A 14,213-nucleotide genomic window follows, 5' to 3' on the forward strand; every position below is an offset into this window, starting at 1 on the left:
TTTGGCTTAAATTCACCTCTTCTTAACCATTCCTGCATTCGATCCTGATCAACATGAGGTTGTTCCAAGAGTTTTCTATACTTGTAATTATATTTATGCATTTTCCACATGTCTTGCCTTCTCATCTGATCCTTCACCTTATATTCTTTCTTTTGTTTTTTGGCACATTCAGTTGCTGCCTGATTTTTATCTACTTCTGGTTTAATTTCCTTTCCTGCTTGATGCCGATATGCTTCTGTTAAACTATGCAGGGAAGTCTCCTGAATAGAATGGAACATGACCAGTCATGCCTATTAGAATCTCTATTTAGCAACAGCCTCCAGGCAGGATTCATGCCTGACAAATATCAGATTGCAATGGTTATCCCTTTACACAAGGGAGACCTTCAACAGACCCAGGAAACAACAGACCCATAAGTCTAACTAGTCTCATATGCAAGGTCATGGAAATAATTATCATAGACCTCATGAACAATGACATAGGACCCTACTAAGTTCAGTTTTGTCAAGGCAGGTCATGCCTACTTAAACTTGTGGACTTCTTCGAGAGGGTCACTAAAGCTATAGATGAGGGCAAAACAGTGCGTACTGTCTACCTTGACCTGGCTAAGATATTCAACACAGTGTACCTCACTCAGGAATTGTAGATAAACTTACAAAATTAGTCATAAAGCCATTATGTCACCCAATGGAAGGACAGCTGCCTCACTGACGGGACATGAGAAGTCAGTTTAAGGAAATCTACCTCCAGAAACAGGCAAATCACTTGTGGAGTCCAACAGGGATCAGTGCTTGGGAATCTCTCTTTTTTTGGCATGTACCTCTACGAAGTCAAGACAAACATCAAACATTTCTGGCTTACAAAGTCTGCAGATATTTATAAAGTAGGAGCAGTCACTAAATCTCCAAAAGACACAGGTGAAGAACTGGTTCCAAAGCCATAGACCAACACTCAATGTAAAAAAAAATGCATAGTAGCACCTTTGAAAAGACAGACATCCCTGGAAATTATTACATCAATAGTACACCCCCAAAAAGAAGACCCAGTGTTCAGGAATCTGGTAATGCATATTGACACTAACCTGACCTTTGACCACCTTGTATTCACTGCAGTGAAAACATCATTCTACACTGCACAACTTATAAGAAAGGACATGGCATCCAGGTCCAAGGAGGTCATTGCTTTACTGTACTCAGCTCTCATCAGACCAATCATCAAGTAGAATGCACCTATCAGTATGTACCTGATGAGGCACTTGCAACACCTTTAGAGACGACAGAGGTTCCACATAAAAATGAAGCAAGAGTAAACAACAAGTCCTAAACCTGGACTCAATCTTTTATAGACTGCTGCATTGCTATCTACATCTAGCCTAGAAGGCCTCCTCTTTTCTCACACTGATGGATCTATTGCACATCTGCAAAACAATTAGCATCAGAAATACTTGATCTAAGGACATAAACCTCATCTGCAACATAATCAAGACATGTTAGGGGGACAGGTGTGTCTCTTAATGATTTACCCCTTCTATGGAACAGGTTTCCTATCCATGTGAAGCAAATCTCATCCCTAACCTTATTTAAATGTAAATTGGACCAATGGATGGAAAATTGCAAATTTACCCACTGATTTGGCACCTATGTCCCTAATGGAAAGGGGTTGTCTGTAAACGCTTGATGTGTACAAGACTGTACTGCAACAGTAACACTTGTTTGGATATTGATACATGTCAGCAACATTTTGGTAAATTAGGGGTTAGCTTGGCTAGGCTTCAAATAGTTCTTATGTCAACAGCCTAGCAACCAGCTTTGAACCTACGAACCTAGATAGTATCACTGTAAGGATGATATGGATCTGGAGTGAAACATAACATATGAACAGCTGTTTTCCTTTTACTTGTATGTTTTTTCAAAATAAAAAGCAAACTCTAAGAATGTTCACAGTATGTACATTTGGGTACATGCTTAGAATAAACCAAATGAAAAGTAACAATGTAGAATACAATGTTACAATGTTACAACTGTGACCACAGACTTCTGAGATAGAGTTACATACAACACTCATGTATGAACTTGTAAAGTAAAAACAACAGCATTTAAGACAGGACTTACTATGTGAAAGTGACTGCACCTCTTGCAACAGTTCATAGGGTCTCTCCAAATGTTTGGGTGCCCCATTTGAGCAGGCACAAGTGTACAACTGTGGTGAGAATGCAGTAATGTGCAGAGTAAATAGGTTGCAGCAGTAATTCCCCAGAGGCTGCGTGTGTGAGTTACATCATGAATGAGGCTGCGTGTGTGAGGTACATCATGACTGAGGCTGCGTGTGTGAGGTACAGCATGACTGAGGCTGCGTGCATGAGGTACAGCATGACTGAGGCTGTGTGTGTGAGGTACAGCATGACTGAAGCTGCGTGTGTGAGGTACAGCATGACTGAGGCTGCGTGTGTGAGGTACAGCATGACTGAGGCTGCATGTGTGAGGTACAGCATGACCGAGGCTGAGTGTGTGAGGTACAGCATGACTGAGGCTGCGTGTGTGAGGTACAGCATGACTGAGGCTGCGTGTGTGAGGTACAGCATGACTGAGGCTGCATGTGTGAGGTACAGCATGACTGAGGCTGCATGTGTGAGGTACAGCATGACCGAGGCTGCGTGTGTGAGGTACAGCATGACTGAGGCTGCGTGTGTGAGGTACAGCATGACTGAGGCTGCGTGTGTGAGGTACAGCATGACTGAGGCTGCATGTGTGAGGTACAGCATGACCGAGGCTGCGTGTGTGAGGTACAGCATGACTGAGGCTGCGTGTGTGAGGTACAGCATGACTGAGGCTGCGTGTTTGAGGTACAGCATGACCGAGGCTGCGTGTGTGAGGTACAGCATGACCGAGGCTGCGTGTGTGAGGTACAGCATGACTGAGGCTGCGTGTGTGAGGTACAGCATGACTGAGGCTGCATGTGTGAGGTACATCATGACTGAGGCTACATGTGTGAGGTAGAGCATGACTGAGGCTGCGTGTTTGAGGTACAGCATGACTGTGGCTGAGGCAGAATTTAAGATGAAGTCATATCAAGATATTTGATAAATCCTTACCCTTTTCCATGTATTCTGTGATGATAAAGATGGGTTCTTGGGTTACTACTGCATGAAGCCGGACCAGTTTGTCATGCTGAAGGTTCTTCATGAGGTTTGCTTCAGCGAGAAAAGCATGTGGGGACATGGATCCTTGTTTCAGGCTCTTAATTGCTACCTTTGAGTGACCATTGTAGTATCCTGTTAGAACATAAAATATAAAACCTTTTATGAGAACTACATCTAATGCAGCAAACATGTATAGATTTTACTGCAGCACATACATTTATCTGTAGCCAGTCCTAACATTGCCTTTTGGATTCTAAAAATTCCTCAGAAGTATTTCATTATTAGTCCAGTCATATAATTCAAATACCATAAAACAAAATGATATCAAACTGAGCACAATTTGACATTTCAACCTCAAAGAGTGCATAACAAATAACATTCATATTTAGGTGTTGAAAATGTGCTTTCTAGACTGCTTAATCCAATGTACCCAGGTCTCTTTCAAAAATTCCAAAATCTTTTACAGTATAAAAACATATACTCCTAGGATTATCCTTGTCTACATTCTACCCTTCTTTTGTTTAGCCTTAAATAGTAGCTGTCCTTTAATAGCATTTTCCAAAAAAAACAATTTAAAAAAATCCACAATGATCACGTTTCTTCAGTTCATTTTAAAAGCCAGTGCACAGCTTCCCTTAAAGTACCTCATCCGTTCCATCTCAGTTTTAAGTATTCTAATGCATGTTATATATCTGTTGTAAGTAGTGTTGAATTCCTTACCTGCAACATTCTGTTGTTTTGTAGCACATTCCTCTATTTGTCATATAAGTTTTCCTATTTTTTGTATTTCATTGTATTTCAACAAATTGTCATGTAACCCAAACATCTAACCTAGTTTTTGAAACATTATGTATCATCTAGTGTTGAGATGAATAGTAAACAAAACAAATAGAAGTATTTATTGTATCATATCTAAACTCAAATTTTAAAGTTCCAGTTTTAATGTTTTCCATATGGAACAATATGTTTTATAGGGATTAGCATATATCTGCAAAACAGTAAGAAAAAATATTGAACAGATCAACTTTTAACTTTTCTATTATACAAAGCAATCAGAAAAATATCTAACAGCCTGACATCCAGCTCTTTGCATTTTATATATAAATAAGTGTATATATATATATATATATATATATATATATATATATATATATATATATATATATATATATATATATGCACAGATAAATATATTTATAAAAATTACGTCAATAAGCTCCTATACCTAATGAAACACTTTTAGACAAATATACTTTTTGGAAACACATACTCTATTTCTTTTACATGTTTTTTTTATTTTTATTCTTAGCAAAATCTGTTTCATACAACATCAGACCCAAACTACATTCTAAGAATATTAATGCAATATTTTGAAAAGGGACTGCTAGTTATATCCTTTTCATCCTTCAGACCCTTACTTTTTTATTTTTAATTGAAAAACAAAACTACGCAGGTAAAATTGCCAGTAAAATCGACCAAAACCAACTCAGACAAGCAATTTATTGTATCCACACCATAAGCACCATACCTCCACAGAAAATAAATGACCAAAGTACTTATGAACACACTTTATTCCAACCACATTTAAAGTTAAGTGCTTTCAACTCACTCATCAAAAATAGAGACTTCTTCAGAACTAAATTCTTCTACCCTTAAGCACCTCTTTTATAGTGGATACCATCTGTACTGTAATTAATTAATTGAATAATTGATGGGTTACAAATACGATAAACAAAGTTGTCCACACCACTACATAAACTGACTGCTTAAAAATATTGAAAATATTTGTTGAAAATATGTAAATTGTAAAAAATCATAAAAATGCTATGTTACATCAAGAGCTCTCTTTTTTAGCATAGGAGCCAAAGGTATACATTTATTGATACCTGGTGGTGTGTCAGAATTTAGTTTTATAATCCAAAAAGTTCTCTTAACTCTAAACGGAGCTCCCACCACCCTCCTCTAGCATTTGGTAAAACTTTTTCCAAGATCCCAAGTTTGAATCTGGTAAAGTCCTGACACTGTACAAAATGTTTGTACAATGAATTATTAACATTACCCCTAGATATTGCATACAGATGTTCATAGATTTTTGTTTTGAGTTTTCTTTCTGTCTTACCTATCTAATAGCTGTCACAAGTCTGACAGACTGAGGTGTACACTATACCCTTTGTGTTGCAATTTCCTTTCATCAAGCTGACCTTATAACCATTTTCCTTTAATATTATATTATTGGAGTCTAGGATGTAAGAGCATTGCCTGCACATCCCACACTTGGTAGTGCCTTTATCGAGTAAAGAACTAAGTTTGACAGGGTGTTCAAATATTGATTTTAAGTTCCTCCCCATCTTATAAACACAATTTGGCTCACTCCTAAGAATTTTAAGAACGTTAGGGTTACCCTTAAAAATTGTCCAGTTTCTAGTTATAATTGCTCGCACGTCCTTTTCCCCTGGACCAAATGTTATTGCCATACTGTTACTGTGTTGAGAATTGTTCTTACATTATTTAAAGTACCTCCCAGATTCATTTCACCTAACAGAGGCTTAAATTTGGTTCTCCACCCATCCAAGATCTGAGCCCTAATGGATTCAAGTGCATTATTGGGGTACCCTCTATCTTTAAACACATTTGTGATAATTTCCATCTCTTGGTGAAAACTAGTGGTATCCAAGCACATATGTGCTGCCTTGACAAGTTGCCCTTTAAAAATATTACACTTAGTGAATTTAGGGTGACAGCTTTTATAGCTTAGGTAATCATTGGAGAATGTATGTTTCCTATATATCTTTGAACTGAAGACATCTAGTGCCTGTCTTTTCAAAACTGCTATGTTCAAGTAATTAATGGACATGTCAGAAGTTGTAGAAGTAAATTTAAAGTATGAACATACGTTATTGAGGTACTCTACAAACACTACTGGTTGCTTATCTGACTCCTTCCATATGATAAACACATCATCTAAAAATCGTAGATATGTGAATCATTTTGTAGGGAATTCAGATTTAAAAACATGTTTAACTTCCCATGCATATTGGAGCATGTTGGCATACAATGAGACACAACTTGCTCCCATTGCCACACCTTTCAATTGTTTATAATGTTTTCCTTTAAATGTGAAGAAATGATTTTTAAGAATGAACTCCAACCCCATAATGACAAAATTAAGTAATGTTTTGTTAAAATTTGTCAAAGTCCTTGCTGCCTCATAAAATAATTCAAGGGCCTTGTCATGTGGAATGGATGTAAATAGATCCACCACATCGACTGTGGAAAAACAGCAGTCACTTGAATACCACATTTGGTTGATTTTCGTCAAAAAAATCACAAGAGTTTTTTTAACAAATAGTGTGCTGGGTCAAGTACCCCTTTAAACAACCTGTCAATAAAGACACGTAGAGGGTGTGTTGGGCTTCCCTTAGCTGAAATAATAATCCTGAATGGTGGTTCTTCTAAATTCTTGTGGACTTCCAGTATTTCAAATGCCACTGGAATGAACAGGTGTTCTACTCTAAGAAATTGAAAAGTTCTTCAGAGATAACCCCTTTCATGAGTGCTATAAAAACCTAATTTCTTGAAGAAGTATGATAATTTGACTCATCTGCAAATACATCTGAAAGAGAATTTGCATAGACTAGTTTGTCAAAAATGACAATTCCACCACCCTTGTCGGGCTTCATGATCCTGATGGCATTGTTCCTTCTTAAGTTTTGCATTAAATTATATTAATTTCTTGTTAAATTAAATGATTTTTTGTTCTTGACGTGATGTCTATTAACAAGTGTTGAATGCATCTCTGCTGCACACACATTCTCAAATGCATGAATCATAGGATGTAGGAGGGATTAAAACAACTCTTCCTTTTAAGTTTTTTGTTAGTTGTATGGATACCTCCGTCAGCAATTTTTTCTTTAAACATTAATTTAAAATTCAACTTCCGTGTGAATAACTTAAGTTCTATAATAGTATCCACTGCACTTACCTTAACTGGGTTACATGTTAAATGAACGAACGTTTGAAACATCGAACTGCATATGGTCGAGACCATATGGTTGATGTTTCACAACATCAATCTTCTAACATGTCTAAAAGTAAAAGAAAGAAATTAGTTAGAAGACTGTAATGCAGGAGGGCAAGCCCCCCTGCACCCCCACACCCTCCTACTTAAATATACGAACTCCGATATCTCGCTACAGCAGGGAATAGGAAAACATCTGGTTCCACGCTGTATTCTTAGAGTAGTGCGATCTCGGAGTTGGTATATTTAAGTAGGGGAGTGGGGGGGCTTGCCCCCTCGCATGGGGAGTGCACGGGGGCTTACCCCCTGTATTACAGTCTTCTAACTAATTTCTTTCTTTTACTTTTAGACATGTTAAAAGATCGATGTTTTGAAACATCGACCATATGGTCTCGACCATATGCAGTTCAATGTTTCAAATGTTCGATTTTTTAACATGTAACCCTTAACTGAGGGTACACATTTAAAACCTTTTGTAAATAATGTAAGAAAAGTCTCATCAATGTCTAGAGAAGTGTAATTGAAAATATCAAAACCACAATATGAATTAAAAATACCATTGTTGTCCACTGAAGTACGATTGTCATTGGAAGGGTGGTGGCCAAAATGTATTACTTCAACTAATGCTGCCATGCTATCACCCTCACCCTGCCCCTCTGGTAGGTTGTGTGCTGGTGCTGCAATAAAAAATTCTGCTGTCTATTCTTATTATAAAGCTGTTCAGATCTCCTAAGGGGTGGGTAATCAGAATTGTATTAATTTCTATTATTAATACTAAAATCCTGTTGAAAATGTTCTCTAGCTTCCCAGTAAACCTCCTCTTCCCTCTCATGAATACTAAGGTCTAAAACTATATGGTCATCCTGGTTCAGGTTATAATAAGACTTAGGAAAGGGGTATACTCTTTTAAGATAATCCTGATTATCTCTTTTTAACTTGTGTTCCTTGTGTTTTAAGTTAATGGAAACGTTATTTTCTACCTTAGTAAAAATACTGTCATAATGTGTAGTATTGTGTTCAAACAACAAGTTCCATTTAGAGTTAAGAGAAACTTTTTGGTTTATAAAACTAAATTCTGATACACCACCAGATATCAATGAGTGTATACCTTTGGCTCCTGTGTTAAAAAAGAGAGGTCTTGATGTAACGTAGCATTTTTATGGTTTTTACAATTCACATATTTCCATCAAATATGTTCAATATTTTTAAGCAGTCAGTTTATGTAGTGGTGTGGATAACTTTGTTTACTATATTTGTAACCCATCAGTTATTCAATTAATCGATCAGAGTACAAATGGTATCCATTATAAAAGAGGTGCTTATGGGTAGAAAAATTTAGTTTTGAAGAAGTCTCTATTTTTGATGTGAGACAAAAGTGCTTAACTTTATATGTGGTTGGAATAAAGTGTGTTCATAAGTACCTTGGTCATTTATTTTCTGTGGAGGTACGGAGCTTATAGTGTGGATCCTTAAATTGCTTGTTTGAGTTGTGTTTGGTTATTTTTAATTGAAATCTTAATATCTTTAGTCCAAACTCTGTTATATCCATACACTTTTCATCTGTACTACAACATCTGTATGTCACCAAATTATTGGAAAAAATCTGATCCTCATTTGTCTATATTCTCTGTAAGTCAACATGCAATTTCATGCTCTAATGAGTTCCAGCCCAAAACACAGCCTCATTAACTCCCTTTCCTATCCATTCATAATATCTTATGTGACTAGTGGTTTTAAATGTGTAATAATATATATTCATTTCACTCAACTCCTAAATTTGTGCTCAAAGCAGTAGTCCTGTAATAGTTTCTATAACACCTAGTAATTAACTGAAGCATAAGCTTCTGATATCTACAAATTAATTAAAAAAACTGCCATAATTCTTGTCTGCTTGTCTGCTACATTTTTACCCATTGTCATATTTCTGTTGTCTTTCCCAACAACAAAGCCCTTGTTTCCTCTTCATTCAAGCTGTATAAACACATTTCAATTCATAAATAGTGATTCACCTACTCGTAATTCCCTAGTTTATTTCTTCCACTAAATACTTCACCTGTATTCCTTTACCACATATTCAGGGCACATATTAATTAACAGCTTTACTGATCGGTTTGAAAGCATTTTAAATTAATCATAGCACTGACTATGTGCTCTGGGATAATATGTTTAAAAAATATCTTTTTCACTTGTTATATATTTGTTCTTCCCTCTGCCTGAGGCTAATAATTTGCAGAACAACAATCCTTCAATTTTAACATGGGGATAGTCTCCCCAAACTCTTCCCTTAAACATTTTTCTACCATATCCAGTTTGCATTATATATCAAATACAAAACAATGTTCCCTAGTAGAACTTCATCATTTTTAATTATCTTATAAAGCTAAAACAACAGAAGATTTATCTTTCTTCTACAATACTGATGGAAGCTGCCAATTATAATGTTCTATCATTTACTTTTGTCCTCGTAGAATGTCAGTTTTCCCATAAACCTCCATGCCTTAAACCAGTTTCTTCTACAGCATATTGTTGTTATAATAAAGAGCTGTAATACTTGTCATATTTTCATCTAATTGCCTTCACATGTCACTTCTATTATTTAATTGTTGTTTCCATATGATTCCCCTAGGATAGTAGGATAATAGGAGGTTACTAGGCTAATGGCCCTGGGGCCCTTTCAAGCCTAGCCAAGAGTTTATACCCAAAAAGGAAAACGCAGTCAGAACCTATTGCCCCTGTCAGTGAGGGACACAGGTGGAACCCTTGGGACTAATCTGTGGTTTCCCATCCACTCATCAAGGTTGCACTACGATCATATGGTCAACGAGGTGCTCTGTTTGACGTTTATGGGAAGTCTATTCCAGAGATGGGGCAGCCTCTGGGAGACAAACCTGTTTCTCCAGCAGGTTTTGTTAATGTCACATATTAGGTTCAGGCCTTTTGAGCAGGTAGTGCATGAGGAATTAGACTTATGGGTATGGAGCATCTGTAGTAGGGCAGGGTCCGAGATTGCCTTGTAGGTGAGACACAGATCACCCTTGAGCAATCTGTACGATACCGAGTAGAGTGATATTGATTTCGGCCTATCTGCATAGGACAGGTGTTGGAGGCCATGCATTCTTTTTGTGAAGTATTTCAGTGGCCTTTTCAGTTGGTGCAGATGTTTGGAGAGGTACATTTCAAACGGGGTGTTATACTCAATTATTGGTCTAATGAGGGAGGAGTACAAAGAGGTAATAACCTCCTTTTTTCTGGATGCAATCCCTTTACTTATGAGATGAACCAAGTAAAAGGCTTTTCTGACCACTGCAGCTACATGATGGTTGAATGTGAGGTTGTTATCAACCTGAGTGCCCAGGTCTCTCACCACAGGTCGTGTGCTTAGGGGGTTGCCATTGATGTGGTAATCAGTAGGGATCATGTTTTTGCCGAATGGTGGGATGATACATTTTGTTTTGCATTTAGCTTAAGGCCATGACTTTGGCACCAGTCATTAGTTGCTGTGAGACCCTCTTGCAGTATGTTAACACCATTTGGGGAGTCAATGACAGCACTCAACTTACAGTCATCGGCAAACTTAGTCAGCCACAGGCCTTTTGTCTTCGCCTGTATCTCTGAGAAATAGATACCAAACAGTAGGGGTCCCAGGCAGATCCCTGGTGTACTCCACTAGTGGCAGGTCTGCTATCGGAGGTGGAGGTGCCTATTTTGACTTTTAGGGTCCTGTCAGTGAGCCAGTTGGCCACCCACCTGATGAGACAGGTGCTTGTAAACGGCACTGGCGTACTGTTCAGCATAGTTGTCTGCATCCTTGGGGGAGGGGTTAAGCTACAGAAAGCCTCCTTTAGGTAGTTGTAGTCAGCTTTTGAGAAGATTTTTAGCTTGATTTTGCATGGAGGGGTGGGATAGAAACTTCGAATGAGGCAGTCCGATGATCTGATCTAACCAGGGAAGGGCATTCTATGGGAGTGGTGCAGCAGTTACCCATGTTGGTGAAAACCAAGTCCAAAATGTTATCTCCCCTTGTGGCGGATGAGACAAGCTGGCCTAGTGCATTAGAATTGGTGAAGTCAAGGAGCATTAGTGCTAGAATAGTTCACCCATACTATGGTGGGGTAGTTGAAGCCACCAAGGATCAGGGCGTTAGGGGTTATAGGACGTCACATGGGATGTCAAATGGCATAAAACTTTTGCAAAACTAACTTATTTACCCAGACCTAATGCAAGTATTGTTTAATTTCCTTCTGAACATATTTGCCATCTACCTTTCTAATCACACCTTTCGACTTCTGACCACAAGAAATCTGGACAAAGCCTAAAATAATGGGAGAACAAAGGCCCAAAAATAGGGACAGATTATAAATATTGGTCTTATAAACTGAGAAAGTCGCTAAAATAACAGGATTTGTATCAGCATGGATTTTCTGAATGATATGAAGTCTGAAACTCAAACATATGTTATTATTTAATTACTTCAATTCTCAGCGATTTGCCAGAAAACCACAAGTTTTATGAGAAACAGACCAAAAATATGAGGCAAAAATCTGGACAGCTGCAAGGTATGCTTCTAGGATAGTCCTTCACTCTCTGAACTGAGATCCGAATTAACAGTCCTTGCTTTCTGATCAGAAAAATAGGTGGGAGGTTGGCATAATGGTTAAGCTGTTTGCCTTACACACACAAGGTACAAGGTTTAATACTCACTTGGGATAATTGACTAGGCTTAAAATGGCCCACAATGGCAGTTAGCCTAGTACTGACCTATGAACCTAAAAAGAAAACCTATGCATACAATCATCCTTTCTGCTAGATATCATTCATTTCTAAAATCAAAGACTCCCCTTGAGTAAAGGTGTACCCAGAGTTTTTAAGCTATGGGCTCACAATATGTCATTTCCTAACTGTATGTCAAAGTCTTCTATATTTCTTCCTTTTTTCTTCCATCCACTTAATAAATCAGTATTACAATCACATTCACCAATATTTTTTTATTACACCTGGCCTAGTATTTTATAGTCCTTGCTTTATGAGTAATGAGGGTATCAGAAACTATTACCTATAATTTTCCCATTGTGTACTTAATGCTAACATTGGTAGTCTACCAAGATGGGTAATGAATATATTAGCACTTGAAATTGCTAATTTTTTCAAAAAAATCACAGCCCCTGTAAATTATTCATTAAGTAGGGATTTGAGATCATCCATCCACTGAAAAATCAGAGCTGTTCCATATTTGTGTTTATGAAAATCTCACATCCTGTGGTAAACATAGGTCAACTTTTCGTTGCTTGACCTATTTTAATCACCTCATCTTCTACCAAAACTTTTTATACTATTAACATTAAATACTTTAATTAATAAGAATTTATTTTGCTACTTTTTTAAATTTTCTTTCACTTCCATTTGCTTACTCTTTAAATTGAATTTTCTTTTTGCTCAACTCATTTTGGTCTTCAAATCTATTTTAGTAAAATATAAAGTATCTTTTATTTATTTTTTTATTGTGTAATTAGTCTGCTCCTGGGATCCTTTTCAGCCATGACCTGAGCGAATAAGTGGTCACAATATATATGTTGTTGACAATTATACATAGGATATTAATACTGACAGCATTGATGGCACAGTGGTGCAGTGGTTGCATTGTCACCTCACAGCAAGAGGTTCTCTGGTTTGATTCTCTGCTGGGGTGCCTTCTGTGCAGAGTCTGCCTGTCCTCCCTGCATTCATGTGGGTTTTCTCTGGGTACTCCAGTTTCCTCCCATGTTATAAAGACGTGTCTGGAGTGTTCCTCCCTGGGCCTCCGATGAAAATTGGCTTTGTTCCATGTCTGACTTTCCCAGTAAACAAATGTTAAACAAAATAAATAAATCAGATACAAAGTGAGATACAATACAAACCCTGGTATCATAATAATAAAAATGAAATGTATATTTTTGGTAACATATTTCAATTATAGTAATCAGACAAATGATTTATAAAGCATTGCTTTGACGTCTTTAAACTGTCTTCTTTTTCTTCTTACCATAATTCTTTACTACATGCTTCAAAGATATCACTGCTTGTTTTACTGTGTCTGTTCTGACCTTCCTCCCTCTTATGACATTTACAAAGAGAATTCCCCCGTTTTTAAATGAGTCCATAAGTGATACTTGGCACCACAGTGTAATCATACTTTAATATGATTTTTGCTTAGTATATCACGTTATTCTACATTTTTGTATTAATTTCCCTGCATTGAACTTTACAATGTCCACTGCACTACTGATGAATCATTTCATAGATTGCCCACTCCACCTATAAAGACACTGATTCCTGTGAATTGAGGCCTGATTAGATAAGATCCCTAAAGTTTTATGTAATAACACTGGCCAGGATTCAGAAAATATATTGCTGGCAGTGCTATTTGGGCATTTCCATAGTATCTACTAGTGCAGTAGTGATAACCTGCAATTCAGAGAAGCAAAAAACCTGCAGTAAGCAAGAGCTCAACAGAGATTCATTAACGTGTCTCGGAATTCAACACTGTTAGACGTAACTGCGCTAGAGCTCCCTCTACTGACGCATGCAATAGAGCTGCACAGATACCTTCAAACAGGCACGCATGAATTAAATCGTACATACTCACACATACACACCACACGCGCGCGCACACACACACACTCACACACACACACACACACACTCACACGCACACACGCACACACACACACATTTAAACATGTGTACACACACACGTAGCCACACACACGTGCAGACACATATAAACACATACGCATGTGCAGGAGCACATGCACATATGCACACATACTAACACCGATGCGCGCGCACACACACACACACACACACACACACACACACACACACACACAAACACTCACAGATGCACATACATACATACACACACATGCGCATGCCTGCAAGCACACATACACACACACACACACACACACACACACACACATTTAAACATGCACAGACACACACACACACATATACAGACACACATATCCACACACACACGTGCAGACATATATACAGACATACACGTGTAGGAGCACA

General features: G+C 37.7%; 1 protein-coding gene across 1 annotated transcript in view; it reads right to left on the bottom strand.

Annotated features, from left to right (window-relative positions):
• Nucleotides 1-14,213, bottom strand: part of LCK (LCK proto-oncogene, Src family tyrosine kinase) — a 1,055,366-nt gene that overhangs the window by 314,815 nt on the left and 726,338 nt on the right. Inside the window, exon 9 of the mRNA XM_044082478.1 lies at nucleotides 3,092-3,271. Within this exon, the coding sequence (XP_043938413.1) occupies nucleotides 3,092-3,271 (180 nt within the window). The remainder of the gene's footprint in view (nucleotides 1-3,091; nucleotides 3,272-14,213) is intronic.

Source organism: Protopterus annectens, chromosome 1.part1 (genome assembly GCF_019279795.1).
Source record: "Protopterus annectens isolate FY-2018-M chromosome 1.part1, PAN1.0, whole genome shotgun sequence".
Classification (NCBI taxonomy): domain Eukaryota; kingdom Metazoa; phylum Chordata; order Ceratodontiformes; family Protopteridae; genus Protopterus; species Protopterus annectens.